General features: G+C 37.1%; 1 protein-coding gene across 6 annotated transcripts; it reads right to left on the bottom strand.

The window, feature by feature from the left end:
* On the bottom strand, window positions 1–23,494 carry papola (poly(A) polymerase alpha; the record flags this gene model as incomplete). Of its 6 annotated transcripts, none has more annotated exons than XM_079639191.1 (24): window positions 23,290–23,494; window positions 20,926–21,096; window positions 17,566–17,632; window positions 17,391–17,472; window positions 17,185–17,294; window positions 17,051–17,104; window positions 15,570–15,681; window positions 13,077–13,166; window positions 12,605–12,743; window positions 12,411–12,483; window positions 11,394–11,514; window positions 10,742–10,826; window positions 8,916–8,969; window positions 8,667–8,786; window positions 8,470–8,579; window positions 8,249–8,373; window positions 7,231–7,364; window positions 7,011–7,090; window positions 4,726–4,964; window positions 4,418–4,477; window positions 3,083–3,136; window positions 2,963–2,998; window positions 1,214–1,335; window positions 1–834 (listed from the first exon to the last, which is right to left on the bottom strand). In XM_079639191.1, exons 1-23 carry the CDS (start codon window positions 23,295–23,297, stop codon window positions 1,240–1,242), a joined length of 2,220 nt encoding a protein of 739 aa, XP_079495317.1. In that variant the 5' UTR covers window positions 23,298–23,494. The 6 variants fall into 6 exon arrangements, with proteins under 6 accessions (XP_079495317.1, XP_079495319.1, XP_079495316.1 ...); XM_079639193.1 differs by having other exon boundaries at window positions 4,726–4,961; window positions 23,290–23,484; XM_079639190.1 differs by having other exon boundaries at window positions 1–1,335.
* Between the last annotated feature and the right edge of the window lie 218 nt (window positions 23,495–23,712).

The following is a 23,712-nucleotide window of genomic DNA, read 5'->3' as shown; positions in this document are numbered from 1 at the left end:
GCAACAACGTAGACTTTTATTTGTGAAAAAGTACAATACCTTGTCCTTACAAATAAGCGTATGAAAGAACTGAAAGAACATTGCAAGGCCATAGGAGGCGTTTCACAGGAGTGAATCTGTGCCGTGACGAGTGTTCCCGGGGCGGCAGCTTTACCGTTACACCAATCCACAGTCAACACAGACCATCAAGACAAAACACGGAGTAAGAAAAGTTCGTACAGATTTCAAAAATGAACAAAATCACTCTCCAGCCCCAAGAAACTATCTTTCGTTTGAAACTTAAATCAATCTTTTATCGTTATCATTACATATTCACGTCCATATCCTCAAAATCAGGTCAACGGAAATGAGTTAACCCGCCATTTTAAATCGCATTCGAAATGCGTCTTCGATTCCACGTTAGGAAAATCCCAGCATATAACAGGAAAACCAAGCTGTTGTAAGCAAATAAAAGTTTCAATATTGTCGTCTCTATATATATATACACATGGTAAAACGAGCCTAAATGAACGGCCGGCACTGGTCTGTCTCCTCAGAGCACAAATCAAAGCATGCTGGGAATACTAGCTATTCCACTCCTAACACCACTCATAATTAATGCCCTCCTAAGACGGCGGAGCAAAACGATGGTGTTTACACTAATCTCAGACTGATTTGGTTACATTACAGCTGCATTAATGAGCTCGAATCATCTGGATGAGCTAGCCATGTCCTCCGCTGTCAGATTAGTCATTAGTTCACTTCCATTCAATGCATCTCCACCTTCAGCTCTGTACAATATGGTGGATCGGTCTCCAATAGACCAACTGTATCCTGGAATATAATTACATGCCTCTGTATTGTTTTACAAAAGAAAAAAAAGAATAAGAAAAAAAGCAAAGCGTCACTTGTCTTTCAGGTCTAAACAGAAGGATATGAACGGATTTACAAAGCATGTGCACCAAAACACACAAACACATTGAATCACATTGAGGTTTTTGTGTACGACATCTTTTTTTGCAGTGTACAGAAGGGCAGACAGACAGAGAGAGCGGGAGAGAGAGTGAGGGAGAGATAGAGAGAGAGAGAGAGAGAGAGAGAGAGAGAGAGAGAGAGAGAGAGAGAGAGAGAGAGAGAGAGAGAGAGAGAGAGCACAAGGAGTTTGTGGAAGAACAGAGCTGCCCCCTTGTGGAGAGCCGTGTTGCACATGGGCAGGAGCCGTGGGGACGTTCACCTCCTGAGCACGAGACTGGGCCGCTTCTACCTGCTGAGTCTCAGCTTGATGGAGTTCTTGACCACTGCGATGGGGTTGGACGGGAGGATCTGGACGTCCGACAGATCGGTGTGGGAAATTTTCTGTGGAACATTAAAAAGGATAGATTGTCAGAGAAACGGACTGGAATCAGTGTAGAGGCCCGTTCACACCATGAACAAGAACCATGAAGCGTCCACACTAATGCACAATATAATTGTTTATTCGAAGCACACGCTACAGGTTTGTCGTCTGTCGCTTTAAATGCTCGAGCTCTTTAAAGCGGGATGGATTCTGATTGAGCTGTCAATGTTTTTATTGTTCATCAGCTGGATTAAAATCATTCTGAAACAATATCGTTTCTCCGTGTCACTACCCACTCTGCTATTCTTTTATATTTAGAATTATTTTTAGAACTATATCTTTATTGTCCTTGGTGTAAACAGGCCTAAAGTGTCATAAAGTAACACAAACTGACAAGTATTAATCTCATCTCTTCCATGATGAAAGTTTTAGTTTGAACCAGCCGTGTCTTCAACAAGGCGATTAGTTTTACGTTGCATTTCCCTGAGCAATCGACAGTGGAATCCCATCGCTCCAAAATTGCTTTTGTAACCTTAACAAGAATATGACTTAAATACATAAATAAAAGTGTCCCCAAGTATGTTTTTGAAGATTGCTTTCCATAATTGAAAATACATTTGTTCATTGAGCACTTGAACTTTCGGTTACACTATATTTTAAGGTGACAGTTAAATAAGTATTTGCGTCATATTAACTACATGTACTTACTCTGATGGTTTGGTTTAGTTAGGGTTAATTATGCATAATTTACTGTTGTTGTTGTTATTATTATAGTAAGTACATGTAGGAATGTGTAACTACGTCACCTTAAAATAAAGTTACTGAAATTTCAATTTAGCTCTACAGAAGACCATTTAAATTAAAATTATTTGGAATAAACTCTATACACAATTATATACTAAAGCCTATCTTTAGTTCTTCAAACATCTCATATACTGATGTAATAATTTTCAGAAAACGTAATATTGTAGCATGTTATTTTAAAAGCTCTTAAAATGGCCTGACTTTTGCTTGCCTACAAATCACAATTAGCTAATTAGTGTTACACAACTGTTCAAAAGTTTGATGCTGGTGAGTTTTTTTTAATTTTTTTATAAGAAGTCTCTTATACTTACCAAGGATACATTTATTTGATCAAAAATACAGTAAAACAGTAATTTATTACAATGTAAAATAACTTTTCTATTATAACATTTTAAATTGGAGTAATGATGCTGAAAATCAGCTTTAAATTACAGTCTTCAGTGTCACATGATCCTTCAGAAATCAGTCTAAAATGCTGCTCAATACATTTATTATCAATGTTGAACAGTTGTACTGCTTACATTGTTTTTACTTTCTATTTATCAAAAAATATTAAGTTCTTTACTATCACTTTTTAGCAATTTAATCCATCCTTGCTGAATAAAAGTTTAAAAAAAAAAAATAGTACTGACCTTAAACTTTTGAATGGTAGTGTACATTATAACCCTTTTGGGTATTAATGCATAAATATGTATTGTTATTAATTCTGTTTTGATTGGCTGGTGCTTTGTTGAGCATTAATCTTTTAGTGAGAACAGATAAATGACTCGATTCGTGGACATGGTGGAAGGATTATTATTTATGTAATGTTCAGTTGATTATTACATAAGATTATGTCCTAACCTGGGAAAGCGGTATCTTCTCTGCGGTTTCCACCACCTGAGAATGACAGGAAATAACATCAGCATTTAAGTTCTCATGTATGATTCTAACTAGCATACCCTGTTTTTATGATTAGTTTACCGTTAATTCTGTCTCAGTTTTCAATTCACCATCTGAAGGAACCACTTCAACGCTCTGCATAAGACATTTTTTAATTCAACAGTCACAGTTAGAGACCGACATCCTGAGCGATGAACAACAAAGATTATAGATAAACTGCCTCTTAAAGTTCAGCCAATAGAATGGCAATACAATAAAAATGTTTGCACTTTAGTAACAAAGTAAGAACAAACCAGGGTTCTTGCAGGTTTCAGTAAGTCAAATTTAAGACCTTTTTAAGACATTTTAAGACCATAAAGATTTAAATTTAAGACCTACATGACGCATTAACCAGCAAATAACAAATACAATTAGCATCAATATGCACTTTTTGTTTACATAAACATTAAAGTAATAACAAAAAAAATTATGGCTAGATTTTAAAAGAGTGTCTTGCAACATGTTATCTACTAAATGTACAAGTTCAAATAAAGTTTTGACAAAAAAGGTTTTATAAAAAGATAAACTCCTAATGTATTTCAGCCTTTAAATAATATATTTTAATAATTATAGAATTAATGTGTCAAAAAAAAGATAAATTACTGAAATTTACAATGCAGATTAGCTTATCTTTTATTATTAATAGTAAGATTTGGTCCGATTTTCCCGTTGCGTCTGTCGTTGCTATGCAACCATGCACTGCGCTCTCCACAACAGTAGCTAGCTAATGGATTTCCACCACTGATAAACGCTTGCTGTAGCCATTATTTATTTACGGAGAAGAGAAAAACACCTGTAGTGTTTGGGTGCACGGTGCACCCCCATCCTTCATGTTGACTGAGCTTTCAATGTTGTTACGGAAAGGGTGAAGCGGATTGGTTGGTTCTTGTCACATGACCTGCGGTGCGCTTGCAGAATTCTGAAAAGTTGAGCTTTTTTTTTTTTTATCTCGCTCCGCCTGGAAAAAACGGCCGCATTGCTTCTAATATGAGTGCGCTTGCCGCGCGCCTAAATTTGATATAACGAACTTGAGCACGCAAAAGACGCAATATGTAAACGGCCTCTTTGGTAGCTACCGCCAATCAGGGCACGAGCTACTGGCAGCTCGCGAGCGACGTGTTGGAGACCCCTGCTACAGCTCCGCTTTGTAGGCTACGACTCCATACTTTTTTGGTACTTTGTAATAACTTTGTGTGGCCAGAATTTCAGGAAATGAACGAGGGTAACCTTTTTAAGACCAGACTAAATTAAATTTACGACCTCGGATGAAAATCTGGCCATTTTTAAGACGTTTCAAGGCCTTAAATTTAAAGTTCAGAATTTTAGACTTTTTAAGACTTTTTAAGACCCCGCGGGAACCCTGACAAACAGCTTTACCGCTGGATCCGCAGCAACATGGTCATCGGCTTCACCTGACTTTGCTTCTGCGGTTGAGAACTGGAAGAGTAGGATTTAAGTTATTATATATAATGTTTATGGATGATTCTTGCATTTTTGACAACACTATTGACAATAAAAACAGATAAATCGTACACACAAATTTACTGTAATTTTGTTGTGATTTTGAAGCATTCATTGAGCACGACATGTGAAAGAGCAATGAATAATGTGTAGAATATAAAGTCATTAACTCGATGAAAATACAAAATAAAAAGGGTTCAACAGATGAATGAGCGTTGACTTACATCCTCTACTTTGGCTTTCTTGGACGTCTCATTCTCGAGGGGTGAGGCAGGTCTCTTACTGGCAGGGCTATCAGATAAACATGGACTAGGATGAGTGTCCTGTTGGACATCGTCCACTTTGGCTTTCTTCTCCAAATCTTGCTGAAGGGGTGAGGCAGGCCTCTTCAGTGCCGCTGCCCCCTTACGCGGGGCGTTGCTGCTGGAGGTCCCAACATTATCGGGCTTAGATCCATCCACTGCTATAATCAATACAAAAACAAATCATAGTTGTATTAAAAACAAACTATCAAAAAAATGAAAAGTCTATCATCATTTACTCACCCTCATGTTGTTCCAAACCCAAATTACTTTTTTTTCAGAGGAGTACAAAAGCAAAGATTTTGAAGAACGCTCTTTTCTATAGTTATATTTAAGTAATTTTCTATTTGATATGTCATGCAGCCGCAGGTTTGATTTCTGTCCTATGAAAATATGGGTGAAACAAACCAACCTAAATATGGATTACTTTTTATGGTGCTTTTTTATATAAAAAAAAAAAAAAAAAAAAGGGAAAAGCAGCAAGACCGTCCTTCAAAACGTATCCTTTTGTGTTCAATGGAATAAAGCAAGTCATAAAGGTTTGGAACGATGAAGAAATGGGTCTCATTTACCAAGCGTGCGTAAGCACAATTTTCAAAAAGATATAGGAACAACTGAAACCACACGTACGCAAAAAGCACGTACTCTGTACGGCCTTATAATATTTAAGATGAGATTTTATCCTAACACACCTATTGAAGTATATTAAATCAATTGTATTAAAATGATTAAATAATACAGTTTAAATTCATCATTCATAATCAAATGCAGTTTAAATTCATATTAAATACATTCCATCATATATAGTTAGAGTAAGAAAAGCTGCATTATAGCTTCAGCTGCGAGATTTCGCTGAATAACAGATATACGTGCATGTACAGCTGGCTAATGAGAGGTCTGTAGTCTGGGTCTGTATAGAAGGTGTTTATTGTGTTTAGAATAAGTGAGAATGGATCGAGGATCGGACGAGAGCGCGTCGGCAAACAGCAGCAAGTATGACAATTGTGACGAAGGGCTATAAGGAAATCGTGTGCGGAAAGCCCTTATATGGACATGGTGCACCTGTTATCCAAATACTACTGTTACTCACATGAAAAAAACTTAACACCGTGGCATGTCCTAACCAGACGCGATGCGATAAGATCCAGCGAAAAATGATTTGCCTGTCCACACTAGACGCGATGTAAAGGTTCACCAAAAAAAAATTATTCTTTTTTATTTACCCTCAAATTGTTCCAAAACTGTATAATAAACCTGAATTTCTTAATTCTGCTGAACATTAAAGATGATATTTTGAAGAAAGTTGGTAAACAAACAGTTGCTGGTTCCCATTGACTTCCATAGTATAGAAAAATACTATGGAAGTCAATGGGGACCAGAAACTGTTTGGTTACCAACTTTCTTTTTTGTATCTTCTTTGTGTTCAACAGAAGAACCTCATGCTGGTTTGGAACAACTTGAGGGTGAATAAATGATCATTTAAGTTCTTGAGAGAACTATCCCTTTAAAGCAGTGTTTATTTCATTTGTCTCTGTATTCAATTGTATTTATTTGTGCCATCGTTTGCAATTGGTTTATTTGTTCTAATTGTGTAACTGAAATTTTGAACTAAATTTATAAGGGAAAAAAGACAAATAAAACATTCCTGTGCTGTGACAACTATTACAACAAAATTACCCAAATATAAAAAAATGAAGAGAAAATACAAATATCTATCAAAAATGGTATTGAATATCAATTTCATATCGAAGTTAGAAATTCCAGTATCCTAACACTAATGAGATCTTTATAACAGTATAACAGCCTATTTAAAAAAAATTGCATATAAATATCAGTTGTCACTATATCTACCAATAATGTCTTAGTAAGATGATATTAATACTTAGTTAATATAGGGAAAATATAGGGAAAAACTTAATGAAATGCAATACAGTGATTACAGAGATACAAATAAACGTTCCTTAAAAGATAGATGCATCATATATAATACTTACATTTTAACATGATTCCTCAAAAAAAATATTTTTACAGATCATCAAGTAAACCTAAGCTGCTTCAGTCCAGTAAGTGTTCATCTTGAAATGTAGATTTGTATGTAGTATGTTTTTCAGCGACGTTGACCACGTTGATAATTAAGACGCCTTAAAAATGTCTGTCTCAAATATAAAAATGTAAGCCGTATAGAGTTAAGATCCCAATAGACATACCACCAGCCAGGAGCGGGCTCCCACTTGAGGTGTCCGTTTTTCCCTGCAAATCTGAGTTGTTCGTGGCCGTCCCAGCGGAACTATGGTCAGGGAGAGAAGACGAGAGATTAGAAAAAAACTAAGAAAAAAGCATGTGCACAGGCATTCCCAAATGACAAGAGTTACAGAAAGTCAGACAAATTATGTTAGAGAAGCAGGTGAAAATATTGAGATGTTTTACCCCTGAGGGCTGGAGGCACGAGCGCTCTTGGCAGCTGAAGGGCCTGTGGGGGAGGGCACTGACATGCTGTTGTCACTGTCAACCGATAGGTCGAGACTGCCGTCATTCATCACACGAATGCCATCAGACGAATGCTATAGGAAAAAGGAAATCAGTACAAGACAGTTAACAAACAATAAAAATAAATAAAAAATACATCACTGTTGAGTGAGAAACATAACTGTATTTTTGTAATTCCATTAGGTGCCACTAGTGTTGCAAAAAACTGTACCTTTAAAATTAATTAAAATGCAAAATTGTCCCTCAGTAACATACATAATAGTCTGTTATAAAATAACTAAGGGTAATTCAATACATCAACAGTCCCAGTTTCTGCTAATAAGGTTTGGAAAAAGCAGCGTTGTCAATTACAAGCAGGAACACCAGAGAAAATATCTTAGCAAATAAGTTGAGAAAAACTGATTTAAAACGCTTAAATGCTCTAGAAGAGAAAAAAAAGTATCTAGCACAATTGTTTTGCATCTTAAAAATAGGCAGTGAGGCTTTGATCCAAGAAATCTAAGTCAGTGTGGTGTAACAAAACGTGCAAGCCGCCATCATAAGGCCAAGAAAACTATAAAGCATGAAATGATCCCATAAGAATAACCCCTATAGACCCTCACATGATTGTGTCAAGGTCATTGAATTTCAGAATGTCAAATAACAAAACCTCTAGAACAACGGCATGATTTATAATATGAGGAAGAAAAACCCACTTTTACCTTGTTCAAATGTTCAAAAAATATTAGAAAAATAACCATTAAACACATACATTTCATACACCTTGAAAGCATAGGGTGAATTTGTGTGTATTGGTACACTTTTTGCCATTGAGATGACTGGGGAAAAGTGTACCAATCAACCTGAATTCACCACTCGACTTTTGTTGCAATTCAAAAACGTATGAAAACAAATGCATTTTAATCTAGATTCTAACGATTGTCTATCATGTTTTGCAAAGATACACATGAACACTTGCCTTTCTCTTGCCCCTTTGAATGGCGACTTTAGGAAGTAGTTGATGCAGTTGTTTCCTCTTCACATGCATGGCTGTGATTTTCATATCTTGTTCAAACATCTTACTAGTGATCGCCTGCCGGTAAACTACAGCCATTCAAAAAAACATGTTGATTACTAGAAAACATCCGGAAAACAAAAGCAATGTCGACTTCAAAACTGCCACTAGACAGGAAGTCTTACCTGTGTCGGTGAAGGACTGGATGTCAAACGTCAGGTCCACGTTGAGATTTTCTGATCCCTCCATTTTTTTGAACACGATCCCTATTACCCACATTGTGCTGAACTCCTCCCTGTACGTACACAAAGGAAAGAGCGAGTAAAGACTGAATGGGACTATTGACTATTCTTTCAAGCATTTAAAAGCATCTTAAACTCACTTGTCAGCTCCCTCTTTTAGTCCCGGGAATGACTGTGGATTCACATGGGCGAGTGTGATAAACTCGTTCTTCTCCAGGTTTCCCACCAGGATTCGGATCTTTGATTCCACAAGGCCCACCCTGTCAGGCACACAGTATATTTAGTCCTATTCCACCTCATGTTTTTAAACACATGCAGGGGATTTGAGCAGAACATCGGTCCGATTAAGCATGTGACAGTGCTGGATGAAGACGGTAAGCTGTACTCACCACTCTAAGTGCTGCTTCTCTGTCTGTGCGCTCGCTAGCAACACTATATAATGCCTTGGGACATAAAAGACAGAACAATGCCATTACATCCTTTAGACTAGAGCTGTTCAACCAAACCCGGCAAAACTTACAGGGCCGTCCCGCCCCCATCTCACACCTCACTCCAAAGACAAACATATCTTTATGAACTTCATTCAAGACAGCGGAGATCACCCTTATATCCAGCCATGATCATTCAGTCATTCATTTCACACACTAAAATGCTTTATCTTTAACAGCAGATTCATGGCACTTTTTACAGTTAATTAGCAACATAAAAAGATCTAGTCCTCTTATGCCAATCAATTTCTTCAGACAAACTGTAACATTCATAATATTTTTCATCCTGTTCCCCAATTCATACATTCACAAGATACATTTATTTGAAGCAAAACTGCATCATTTTGTTTAAGACTCAATATGGGTTTACTTGCCATTTGAATAGATGGTCTAATAGAATAGAAGTGTACAAAAAAAATATTTTTCAGTGGAAAGGCTTATAGTTTGTATCTTATAGTTTAATCAAAGTGCAAAAGCAAGATAACCTACATTTTGACCGCAACTTAAAAGTTTATAGCAGCTTAAAACGTTCACAATTTATCCTGTGTTTATGTATTTATCTGTATTTTTCTGCAGAGCACCACACTTTGGGAATTTCGCCCCCACTCTGACTAAGTCTTAGGGGCTTGTCTGGACAGAAAAGAATGAGATGCTGTAAATCGAACATTTTTAATTCATTCTTTGAAACCAGCTAATTGCTACATTGTACGAAATAATGGTGATTATGAATTGAGCGCCACAATGAACTGGATGCAGTCACTGCATCCTCATGTGGGGTGGGAAGACTTGTGTCAGAAAGTGAAGGAGCTTCCAAAACATTTAAAATGGGCTTAAATTTGCTAGAAAAAAAACACCCCAAAATTGAGCTTCATCAGCTTTCAAGCACAATGGATCTTCAATTAACATGGCAAAGCAATTATCTGTATAAAACCTACATTACTGATAGAAAATATCAGTTTTATTTCTTCAGTCAGAATTCTGTATCTTTTGACTGAAATATTAGGTGTGTTTGACTTGAAGCGGCACTGCGTGGACCGATCGGTGAATGACATCAAAGTACCAAGAAAGCAATTAGAGAGAAGACTGCTTTTGAATCGCTCTTGCGGTGCTCTGATGTCATACACCGATCGGTCTGAGCACCGTTGCTTAGAGTCAAACACACCTACTGACTTAAAGTCATAACAATGAATTTAATCTAAAAATGAACAAAAACACAGACTAAATGCTAAACATTAACGGAAATTAAAAAATAAAAAAAAGTTAAAATTGAAAATTAGGAACACTATGAAAACACAGACTAACAAGAAATACATTGTACGAATTGTGAACTAAAACATTTTATTTTTGAATTGTACACAAATTAATATAGCACAAGAAAACCACATTAAACTGAAATACCTACCTTTGAAAAAATAGAAATTTTAACCATCTCCAAAGTGTTACTTACATTTCAGGCATGCTCTACAGTAGTAATTTGTTAAGCAGGACTATTACACATTTTATGTTATCAAAAACGTTGATGTGTCAAAAGCCATTGTGTTGTACTCCATATAAATAAACTGATATGCAAAATTCTGCTTTTATTTCAAATGGATGACACCGATTACATAAGGTGGTACTTGTGAAAGGGCTATGAATGTGTGAGAGCAGTTTTGAGAAATAAATCTTTATTGAAATGATTAAATCTCACCATGAGTGTCCAACAGGATATGCAGATTAATACATACTTGTATTTCTGAAAGAAGTTTGGTGCTTCAAATAGTTTGGACCAATCTGCTTTATTCTGCAATATTTCATCCGTGATAGCAAGACCTGTGAGGAGTTAAACAATCGGAATGTGAATCAAACAATAGCACACAATAGCCTTGCACGGTATCTTCAGCTTAATAGCAATCGCTCACCCAAACAAAACTACAAAAATCTGTTATTCCAAATCTGCATGACTTTCTTTTTAGCAGTGGAACACAAAAGCGGACGTTAAAAACACTGTCAAGGACAAACAAAAAAGTAGTCTACAAGTTGTGTTCTTTTTTGACAACCCGAATCCATATTTTAATGTACTTCAACGCAAATGAGATTTAAGAGCTGCAGCAGAAGGGAAGCTTTTCAGTGAATTTACTTAAATTTTGGTCTGTTCCTCAAAGACAGCTTCAGAAAACTTGAATAAAGCACACAGATTGTATTAATACTCTTGGTGCTTTTTGGGGATCTTTTTCTGCACTTGGGTGGTGAACGGGGTGAACACTAAAATCAGAAAGTAAAATCATACAGATTTAGAATGACATGATGGTGAGAAAATGTTGAAATTTTCACTTTTGAAAGCACGCTTCTTTATTCAACCAGAATGTGTTTGTAGGGATCTTCAGAAATGAGACTGACCCCGCTTGAACTCTTCCACCATGATGGCCCGAGTAGATGCTGAGACATTGTAAGTGGAGTTTTGTTGAGGGTAAGCTGGCGTGATGATTGGCATGAGGTGGTACCGGTCACTCGGAGTTACCTGAGAAAAAAAGAAAAAAAATTATTCTGAAATGAAGAATTTGAGACGGTACAGAAAAATCACTGTAGCTTTTAGTAAGTGATATGCTAAATTATTTTGTTGTTTTTGATTATGAAAAATTATGATTGTTAAAACATATAATTGATTTAAAACATGCAATGAGAGCAATATTCTATTTTTTTTTCAATATTATTTTGATATATATATATAATTAACCAGCACCATGAAAAATGTGCTGATTTCTAATGTGCTTTTTATTAGATGAATACATTTCCCTGACTGTGTGATGTTTGTACTCACTACCTTTATCATGATGCAGGCGAGTAATCAAGGCATTTTGATCTCTTAAAAATTTTAGTCTCTTGATCCTAATCTGTGGTGTTCTCAAAACATTGCTTGCTTCATGTGTACTGAGCCACCTGACACATTAACAACCTGTTTAATAGGGGTAGGAATCTTTTGGTACCTCACAATTCAAATGGATTCCTGGTCACTATTCGATTAAAATCACAATTACACAAATGTTTACATCCTTTTAACGGTTTAGTAAAGTTATATGTAGGTGAATACTGTTGTTTATTAATATGCATCTTATTATGTTGGTGCAAATAAAGAAAAAGATCAGATATAATTCTTCCTTCAGTGCATTAACTATATTTGAACTTAAACAATGAATTTACTTAATGGATTTTTGGTTTAATGATCTGTTGGGTGCAATCACATTTTTAAGCCAAATCAGACCAAAAATACATAAAAATAGTGTCAAAATATATAACGTTTTTGTAGATATATTGCCTTGCAATTCAAATAAATGAATAAAGTCAGATAAATCAATGAATGAATAAATGAATAAATAAAGTCAGATAAATCAATGAATGAATAAATAAAGACAGTACTCTGGGATCCCAGACTGGGAGGTTGAGATTACAGTCTTCAGGCTGCTTCAGAAGGACAGGGTTTGGCCATTCCCTGAAAACACCACCAAGGAAGAAAAAAAAGGAATTAATGAAATTGAAGAGAACGGCTCTCTGAAAGCAAAGACCAAAAGTTCAGATTCTGTGTTATGTCATTGTCTGTTGTATGAACTCACCACTTTGAGAACACCAAGAAGAACTTGTGGACCAGGGTGGAAGCCACAGCATTGGGGTAGAGTTGGCAGGTTCTTGCCACCAGCATGGCCCACGATACGCCCCCGAGAAAACCAAGGATATTCGAGTAGATATTATGGCCTGTAGGAGTTTCAAATAATGTCATTTATTTCTTCATTTTGTACAGTAAACCTCCAAATCAACTTCATAAATGAATTGGCCTGAAATTTTTCACAATTAACCGTTTCTAAAGGCCAAGTACCAAACAAGAATCTGTCATTTGTTCACTAGGTTAAGCATGAGTGCACTGGGTTCTAGGCAGCAAATGCAAGTCATACAAATTTCCTGAGGCACAATGCTGCACTGCTGTTTTTTTTTTGACTGCACTAATACCCACAAACACAGCAGTTCATTGTAGGGTTTGTTTTTTGTGGCATGTTCCACAAGCAGGCTGACAGACAAGTTTTTACTCACGCTTGGCCCACATTTTGATGGCTCTAAGAGTCAGTCTGAAATTCTCAATGTTGGGAACCAGGTGAAGAATCTCATCAGTCACTCTGCAACCTGCATGTCAGCACATTGAGAAATCAGAAAATCAAACAAGTGCATATATTGAGATTACCAGGGGAAAAATTCATTAAACAAGCACACAAGATTTAGGACTGGGTTGACAATATCGATTAATGGATTGTAATCTATCTCCATTTTGATGAACCGATATATTGATTCTTAAATTCCAAGATCAATCTTTCAGGTCACACTTGTAGTTCGGTTAGTTTGGACCGGACCAAAAAATAAATAAAAACAATTCAGTTCTGGGGCCTCATTTATAAAACTGTGCGTAGGAACCTTACTAAAAGTGTACGTACGCAGAAAAGCCAAAAATGGCGTACGCAAAAAAAAAATCAGATTTATAAAACCGTGCGTACGCACACCTGCACGCAATTTTCACTTTATAAATCACAGCCTAACTGATAATTTGCGCACGCAAAAAAAAATCATTTACCGCCCTTTCTCCGCCCACATTCAACCATATATAGACAATGCAAATTACCTCATTAGCCATGCATATATTAAAGGAGCAAGGAAATTTGTGTTTTTTAAAACATAATGAGTGATAGGCCTACATCCATTTAAGAATGGAAGTGAAAAATTAAATTTACGTACTTTCAGCATATAGTTCCTTTTATGTCTTTAAACTAAACATGGATGTATGTCTTTAGGACCCATAATGGTGATTTAATGTTATTAAGTTGGCTTGAGAAAGCCAACTTACTCAAATCCTATGTAAACTTATTAAGTTGGCTTGGAAAAGCCAACTTACTGAAATTTATTTAAACTTTTTATTATTATTCTTCTTACTAAAAATGTACAACTCTAACTCCTCCTAGAGCTTTAATTCTACAAACTCCAAACTCGGGTCAGACCTTCAGACTGTTCTGACTTGGTGTGCTATATCTTTTCAAACTGATTTGACTTTCAGTTTTCATAAAAATTAATATTAAAAATCATAAAAATCCCATAGACTTACATTGCAGAGTGCTCAAATTGAGCCAAGACTACGGTGGGCCATTAGTGTACAAGCCAAAAACTCAAATATAAACTCCCTGAAGCCCTAGATTTAATTAAACTACCATTCTAAATCTATCTATCTATCTATCAAACTTTAACCTACTTTAAACTTCTTCAAACTCTCTGGTCCGGCTTTCTCAAGCCAACTTAAAGTTTGTCTCAACAAGTTTGTAGTTTCTAGTTTGTATTTTTTGTTGTAACCGGGACCTATGAGCAACTTGTAAATATTGTAAATATTGAAATATGTCAAACTTAATTTTGCCATTTTGCAAAGGGTTAATTCCCTTTATCCGCAGTCAATTCCTCAACTCACCATCAGTGTCGCCAAACTGCTTTGTCTTCAAAATGTGCGTACGCATGGGTCAGAGTTTGCGTGGAGGTGCGCATATTTTCACGTCAAGTTTTTCTTTATAAACCCCACCTTTTGCGCAGGAACTGGCGTACGCATGTTTTCAGCCCCGTTTTGTGCGTACGCAAGCTTTATAAATGAGGCCCCTGGACCGCTTAGCGTTCAGATTGGCTTTTTTTTAAATCACCGAACCTAAAGACAAAGGGATACGTTCACAACCTGATTAGACGGTTTTTATGACGGAACTTACCGAACATCCAAAGATATGCTGTGGGCTGGGCTAAAAGCGCTCGTTGTATGTGCGTAGCCTAAATATGATGGTAATTTGACCAGACATGTAAACGGACCAAAAATAAGACGATTAGACCCTAAAAATGAGTATACTTGTTTTCTCTTGTCATAGTTGTGATGTTGTCCATCACAGTTTCTTGAAGCTTCAAAAGTTATTCAGTCAAGAACAGTGAGTGATTTTCTCTGTCTTTCGTTGTTTGATTGCCTTTAGACTGCAGCAAGAATATTAGGCTGCTGTCTCTTTAACACCGAATGCACAGATCAAATATACTGATACACATTCTATTTTCTCCCAACGGTTTACGTTCACTTAAGACAGTGTTTCCCAACCCTGCTCCTGAAAGACCCCCAGGAGCAGGGGTTCTTCAGCAGCAGGGTTGGGAAACACTGACTTAAGACATAATTGACTGGATTTGAGTGAATACTCGCCAAGCTGGTCATTTGAATATTTTTGCGTGTATTAGCCCGTTTAGATGCGCAGCCGAAACTCACGCTTGTCCATGTTCTGCTCAGTCTCTGAGCACACGCACAGAAAGCCGCCTGAGGAAAAGCGCAAGTTCTCTTTTGTGCTTTTAATAACTCTTTTTAGTATCAAGCATGTCCCATTTTACAGAAGTCACTTTACATGATTTTATTGATTTGCACGTTAAGGTCGGGCTTAGGAGAATTAAAAGCGCACCGGTTTTAATTGATCAATTGGTGAAATCAGTGACAATACCCAGCCCTAACAGGGTTCATCAATTATAACCAATTACCATTCAAACTCCGAATGCAGCGAATGTCAAGGTTCCTTAACAAGCCATCATCTCGCAAATCCAGATTCTCAGGAATGGTTTGTAGTGCTAGTCGGGCAAACAGTATGTCAATCTGCCAAAAACATATCAACTTATTTTAAAACATACACAAAATGACGTGAGAGACAAAAAATGTAGTGATGCACCGAAATGAAAATTCTGGGCCGAAACCGATACCGAAAATTTAGGATGCACTTGGCCGAAAACCGAAACTGAAGCCGAAAATGGCTTCTTTTAAAAACTTTAATATATATTTATATTGCTTAACTTTTAATGGATCTGAAATGAAAAATCACAAACCAATAGAATAATCATCAAATTTTTATTAACACTAGGGATGTCAATTTTCACAAATTCCCATGATCGATCGTCGTTTAAATTAACGATCAATTAATCGTTAGCCTTAATAGCTACTGCATATGCGTCTGCAGCAGTGGCATGGCCAACAGCGTGACAGGGTCTGCAAATCCTGCTCAAAACGCGATGTTCCTCACCAAATGAATGAGAATGGTTTTTAATCTAAATAAAGGGCTAGTAGGATTGTAAAATGTTTCGATGTGATTGATAATTTAATTAAATTAATTACTTAATAATCAAATATAATTACTACTAGCCTACTAATACAACGCGTCACCAGCGCCGCCTCAGATGAGCAGAATGTGTGACTGTGGACGTGCTCTCCCTGAACAACGCACTGAAGACGGCAACTAAACCCAATGCATTCACAACTAGGCTATTTAATACAATAGTGTTCTCATGTTATGTAATATGTCAGTCCAAAATTATTAATCGTTATTATTAGTCGTGCATTTCTGCTTGAGCTGCGCGCGCTGAATGAATAGGCTACCGTTAAACTGGAGCACTTAGTTTGCTAGCGCGTTATTTAACTCAAAGAAACGCATCCTATATCATATAGGCTATATGAGATTAATCAGATATATTAAAAATAAACATAATATTACAAATTATTTCTGCAGAAAATGACGTGAATGCTCAAGTGAACTTGAACTAAGTTACGTGCCCTTCATTCAGAATGACTGATGTTGTGGACGCGCTCTTCCTGGAGCAACGCGACACGGCAACTAAACTCAAATAATGCACAATGTTTTATTACAATATTGTTCTCTTTATAATGTTATGTAATATGACAGTCCTCCCAATAGTCATTATTAGTAGTGCAGTGGCGTTTGAGCAGCGCGCGCTGAAGCTGATCACGCGCACTACAGCGCTAATTCAAGGGATGCATCCAATATAAGATAAATCAGATATAGATAGGCGGATATCCCGGATGGGAGGGGCGCAGTTGACATTCATTTTTGGTTGACATTTTCGGCTGGCTTTTTTATTTCGGCCCGAGACCGAAATTTCGGTGCACCCCTAAAAAAATGTATGAATTTCAATTCTGGCATGAACTATTGTTTGATGCAAGGATGTAAAAATACCTCAATGCCATCAAAAGCCAGCTTTATCACAGGTACAAATGCTTCCTCCACCGCCTAGAAGGGAAAAGCAAATATCAATTATTAAGCCTCACAGATATTGAGGAATATGTACACATTCACAAAAGGCTCCATACCCTTAGGTCTTTGACTTCCTCCTGCTCCTTTAATTTCTCATAAAACGAGGAGAAAAAGTCTGTTCTCTCCACATGTCGGGGTGCAACGCAGAGAGCATCAATATCAGCACCTAAACAATTAGGTTAGTGAATGAGATATTACAGACACACGGAGGAGACTGTGTAAAGCACATGTATAGATCTAGTCCTGGTCTATGAAAACGTACCCTTGGTATGAACTCCAAGCCTGTAGGATCCAAACGTGAAGATTTTTCCACCAACACTATCAATCACTGATGCTGGAATATTCTGTAAATGTATGAAAATATATAACAGTTGGAATCTGCAAACGGTTATTCAGAAGTTTATGTATTTATTCAAATTAAAAGGACGATAAGTTACCTTTGTCTCACTGACTTCACGGATCCACAACTTAACCAACGTATTTAACTTCCCAAGCACTAGGATTCTGTGGGTGAAAGAACCATGTTTAAACAGCAATTTGATAAAGCCAAAAGATGGGTCAAGACTATACTGTACATATTCATACTTATGGATATGGAGAAATGTATACTGGATAGAATAATAAACAATAAATTCTGTAAGTGAACACTAACATTCAAATGTTTGGGGCTGTAAGATTTACTGCTTCACAAAGAAGTCTTTTATGCTTATAGGCTGCATTTATTTGATGAAAAATATATTAAAAACAGTAATATTGTTAAATAGTCTTCTATTTTAATCCATTTTATTTCTCAGCAGCCATGGAAACCATGATACATGTTTTTTGAGAGTCTTTGATGAAGTCCAAAATAATTGAATACATCCTTGTATTAATAAAAAAGAACTTGCTGCCATCCTCGTCCCTTGGTGCTCTGTGGAGTTTTAATATAAACTGATAAAACAAAACATAACTTGGCTACAATTGGCAACAATTTATATAATTGTACTGTGCCTTCAATGTCATTTTAAAGTTTTTTTTAATATTTTGTAAAAATCTCTTTAACAAGCCAGTTGCTAAGTGTGACATCCTGCAGGAAGTAAAGGCCCCGATATTAGAGCAAAATCGAAAGAACGAACTAGTGTGACGTTATTTAGAACAAAATCAATTCAAAATGAAGTTCGTTTTGGGAGTTTGGAATAACTTGCCAAATCGAACTTTCCAGAAAAGTTTACTCCATCGAAAACCTTCGAACGACCGTTGGTCCGGGGCGATTACGTAATAGCCAGGTGTGCTCTTGAAGCTCCGCCTTCAACGGTTAATTTCTTCTGTTCAGTCCGTTGAAGTCAGACATCCGTGAGTAAAAACACACTGGAGAGCGGCTTTATAGTAGAAATTGAAATTGTAATTCTAATTAACAGACACTGACACTGTTTTTTCCATGTTTAATACTGTATAGCTGCTTGCTTTTAAACAACCTGTTGTATAAAGAGCTATATAAATAAATGTGACGACTTTACTCGAGTGCCGAATTGCAGAGCGGGGGCAAACATATCCATACATACAATAAAATACAGTGGTGAGAAAACAGCAGTTGTGTTTATTTTGTTACTAAGCAGAAAGCGTGCCGCACATATTTACATGTTCTTTATTTTATATAATATATAAAATTTTGTTTTGTTTTTTTGTGAGTTTGTTTTGACACGTGTCGGAGCATGATTGAAATGGTATGTTACAGTACACTACCGAACATATTTTCATATCATTATTAAGTAATTAATTTGTTGACTATATGCTGCATTAGTAGAGAAAGAACAGCAGTGTGTTTGCAGTCAAGGCTGAGGACGCGAACATAAGTAGTACACGCAAGCTTGACCCAAATGTTTAATGTCACGATTGTTACCATTTGCTTGCATTAGTTTATATCCAGCTGGTCATTTCTATGCATTCGTTTGCAAGCAAAGTTGCATATTCAAAGCTAGTGACGTAAGCAAGCAAACTGATACGTTCATGGAGCTGACAGAAACACAAACGTATTTGATCTCAGATCTTTATAGTATTCATCACTGTAACAATTTGTCACTTTGATTAGATAATCATCAATTGTTTTAAAATAGAAGGAAATAAACCAGGGATGCACGATATATCGGCCACCATATCGGTATCGGCCGATATATGTTCCTTTTTAATATTATCGTTATCAGCCCAATAAAAAAAATTCCTTCAGCTGAGCACAAATGTGCACTGTTCGCCATGACGATTTGAATTGCTTGAAATATGATTGGAATTACTTCAAAAAAGGAAAATACAGTTAAAGCCCATGTTGCAGGTTAACCACCACTGTCGATTAATGGGTACATAAATCACTCAAGATATGTATATCATTTTTAAAATGTGTCAAAAATGGTCTTAAATACTATTTTTTTACATTTTTGGTATTAACGGGTTTTTTTACGCAATTCTGCGATGACGTCACGTTGGGGAGAAGTGGAGGAAAGGTAGCCTGATGGCCGTCAAAGCCAATGAAATGCATGGTCCGGAGAGAATGAGTAGAGAGTTGGTGAAGTGTCCTGGTGAGTTGCTATCATTTAGCAACGCAGCAATGAGATAACGACACAATTTTTTTTTTACTGTCATTGAATAGCACCGAGTGAAAAATCAACGTTTTCTTTATAGTGGCAGTGATCATGACGTTAGTTCAGATAAGTAGCGGTAACCTTTGTCATAGTACTGGTAAACTTTGTCTTTGTCATCTAGAAATAGAAGGCATCGTGCTAGCTATATGGGCATTTCTAAGCGTTTATCTTCCTCCGGTGAAATTGTTGTTGCAAACGTAGCCGCCGTGTGTCGGTCGCGGTGTTTGGCAGGTGCTTGTGCGGGCGGTGCCGTCCCATGGAAACTGTGTTGGAAAGCTTGTGCTGTACCTGTAGAGCAGTGAGTGCGTTTTGGTCGCTGGTCGAGGAGCTCACCCCGCGACCAGATGTGACTGAATGCTGAATGCATGCTGCCTGAATCCGTTTGTGCTGAAGATAGCATACACACATCTCAGGCAGGATCATGGTCCCCTTCAAGCCAGCACGAACGAGTATGTTGTTTGTTTACTTTTTTCACGAAGTCTTATGAACCAACTTAAACAGTTATAGGTGACTAGAGATGTGTTGTATAGACAATGATCATGTTCTATAATCTGCGCTATCTGAATACTCTCGTCTCTCTAGTCACTCTCAGCGCTCTCCAGGCGGGCTTTGGTAAATTCTCTCCCCAAGGTGACGTCATGCAATGCATTGTGGCGGAAAGGAGAATCGTTGCCGCTGTAAGATATTACCTACTTTTTCGTAGTATATTACGTTTTGTGATACCCAACAACATAAAATACAATGGATAACAGTTTAAATGTTCATTACCAACAAGCAAATTGCACAAATTTGTTGAAAAATTAAACCTGCAACACGGCCTTTAAGTGCAACATGTGTCATATAGGCTACATAAAATTATGAGAAGATCATTATAATTGTGTGTTCGGGACATGGATTTTGATGGCGAGAATTTTATTTTTGTAATCAGGCTGTCAAAAATGTTAAAAAAACTTGGATTTAGATTTATCGGCCAATATATTGATTATCGGCTTTCAATTAAAAAAGAATCCCTAAAATAAAGTCTATAAAAGCAATGGATTTGATGAACTTGCATTTAGTTTTAAAATGTTAACTTCAAAAGTTGTGCAACTGTTAAAGAGCCAATTGATGGTCTCAATCCCGATCTGACTGTCATGATGCATATCCACATACATGTGTGATTCAGTGATTGCACGTTTCACTAACCTCCGCTGCAGCTCCATCTCCTCCTCGAAGACGCCGAAGGGTCGGAGTGTCTCTGTCAGCTTCCGCGCAAAGACCAGATCGGCCTCTTTAGGCGGTGCCAAGCTGATAGGAGACGTGATCCCATAATGCTTTGGGGTCTGCTGTACTGTCTGCACCTGATTGGTAATTGGACTGTGAAAAAGTCAAACATTAATTGTCAGATTTAACAGAAACATAGTAGTAGTATATAGAACGTGGTCACAGGAGCCAGACACGTGGTCTCGTATACAGTACGAGAGCGGCCTTTAGAGGCGAAATAAAAACTATCACTAGCCGTGTTTCCATTAAAGATTTGCGCAAAATGTTTGCGATTTTTTTCTAAATATCGATACAAAAATATTGTGAAATGACGGCGTTTTCATTAATCGATGTTATGCGACTAAAACGTAATTTTTTCCTCTCGCGAGAAGTCATTTAAAAAATCATGGCAACGGACGTTGGTAGGTTTATACATCAAAGCCACCGCACTAGACATTATTAACGGAAGGAGACGTAGGCGTGTTATCCAAGCATTAATGGCAAGGAAAGACCCTTATACTGTGAGCAGCACATATGAGGTGTTTCTCACTCATTTCTGCTTCAAGCTCTTGACTGTGGCATTTCTTTGAGGTTCAGAATCCAGTATTCCTGTAATTCTTTTATGAATTTGATTAACAACTTGTCTCGTATTCTGTACGAACACACCGCGCCTTTTAATTCAGGTGACTAACTGCGCAAAATCAGTTTCCATTGCAGTTTTGCTAAATATTTCTTTTTTGAATTGCCTGAAAAAAAACCTCATGCGAGAGTAAAAACTTGAACACGAAATTGACGTGTTTCCATTGAGCGCATTTTCAATTCGCAATTTGCACAATTTGAAGGGTAATGGAAACGCGGCTACTGACACCTCATGGAGTTTGTTTTGACATTTGAGGCTGTGCACTGCACTAAGCGGGACACGTCAGATACTGTTTTAAAACAAAGTCATTGTAATGGTATGTATACAGTACACTACAGAACAAGTTTTCATACAATTATAAAGTAATTAATTTGTTGATTAGATGCTGCATACGTGGAGAAGAGCAGCGTGTTTGCCGTTGAGGCTGAAAGAACGCTAACATTGGGAGCCCAGAAACACATGCAAGCCTGACCCAAATGTTTAATGTCAAGATTGTTTCCATCTAATATATTATATGGTAATTGTACTTGTAACTTAGCATGTACAAAATACTATAGAGTATCAATAAAAGTGTTATTCATTCATCTCACCAAATTTACTGTCAATACAGATGCTGCATACTTTCTTACTGACACTCCCCCAAATCGAAACAAGGGGGTTAAGAGAAATTCCGAGTTTCCCACTCGCAATTACGACATTTTGGTCGCGTTCATTCTTTCAACTTTCACAAACATAACATCATTTCATAATTAAAGATAGTAAGGAAGCTACCTTTACACATTATCATTTAATATGTCAATGTATTGTGGCCACCACTAGTTTGTGAACATCTTATTTCATAAATTCTGTGCAAACGAGTACATAAGAGAAATATTACAGGTTATGTATTTTTCTATGACCAAAAACAACAGCACACATGCACCCAGTTCAGTGCAGACATTCCCATATAAACAAACACTTTCTGAGTCCAAAGTGAGAACAGCTTGTAGTAGAGCAAATATTTTGAAGAACAAAGATCGTATTTATTGCGCATCTTGCTGTTGTTTTTCGCCGTCCACACGTGGTGCGTTTAAGTTTAATTATGCGCGTACGTATCTCTGCCATTGCGTCACGGCTCGCTGTTTTTTCCCAGGGTCTCGTGCATTGCGCGTCCGCAGACACCATATGTCAAGATACAAATAGTTCACCTTTAATAACGTAAACGGTCCATGCATTGTGTTCTGTTCCGCTTCGCCCATTTGTTTAGTACGCTTGAACGCGTCTGTGCGAACTCCCCCTTGAAGGGTATTAGTATAAAATCACTGACCTACACCAATACGTGCACTACTGATCTACATATCTGAACAAAGTAACTTACGTTACAACTCTTGTATGCAATATATTTAATACCTATAACTTGCATACAAGCCGGTTTGCTTAGCGTGAGCGTAACGTTAATCTCTAAGTTACATCTGATGGGGTGGTGATCATTTTATCTCATTAACAGCTGCATACTGACAACAAGATTGCTGTCCAAATTAATACAGTGTGGACTAATTCAACAATTAAACGGCACCATTACACGCTTGTATCAGCGTGTCGAGTTTTCAACCGATTCGTGACATAAGGCCCAAGACCCCGCGTTTGCTTCGACCACGTTTGTCCTTAAACTCCGTCGACATACTTACAAAGGCATTATGAAAATCTCCGGTTTATGAGAAGCTGAGAAGCAGGTTATATTCCGCCATTGTGTTTCGGCCTGTCATGAACTGTTAAGAAGGCAGTGGAGTTGTTTCTTTTGTTTGAAATAACATGGCGCTCCAACAACAGCAACTGCCAGTTGGTACGGGAAGTGACGCCATGACGCACGGCCTCGCTGACGCTGGCTGGCTGACACACGTCTTGTTTTTGTAACCTATTACGAAATAATAGTATTTAAAGGGGCAGCAACTAGCTAAAATATAGTGTATCTTTTGTCATGACATCGTCACGAACATGTCAAAACTTGTTTTTATTATATTACATTTAGTAATTTTTAAACCTGGCACTATGGCCATTTCAATTGGTTTTCTTTTAATGACTGATTTATTGATTCACAAGAAATTGGTTTG

This window comes from Phoxinus phoxinus, assembly GCF_949152265.1.
Source record: "Phoxinus phoxinus genome assembly, chromosome: 16".
Taxonomy (NCBI): domain Eukaryota; kingdom Metazoa; phylum Chordata; class Actinopteri; order Cypriniformes; family Leuciscidae; genus Phoxinus; species Phoxinus phoxinus.
Note: the sequence above shows the minus strand (reverse complement) of the source record. Positions and strands in the feature narration are given on the sequence as shown.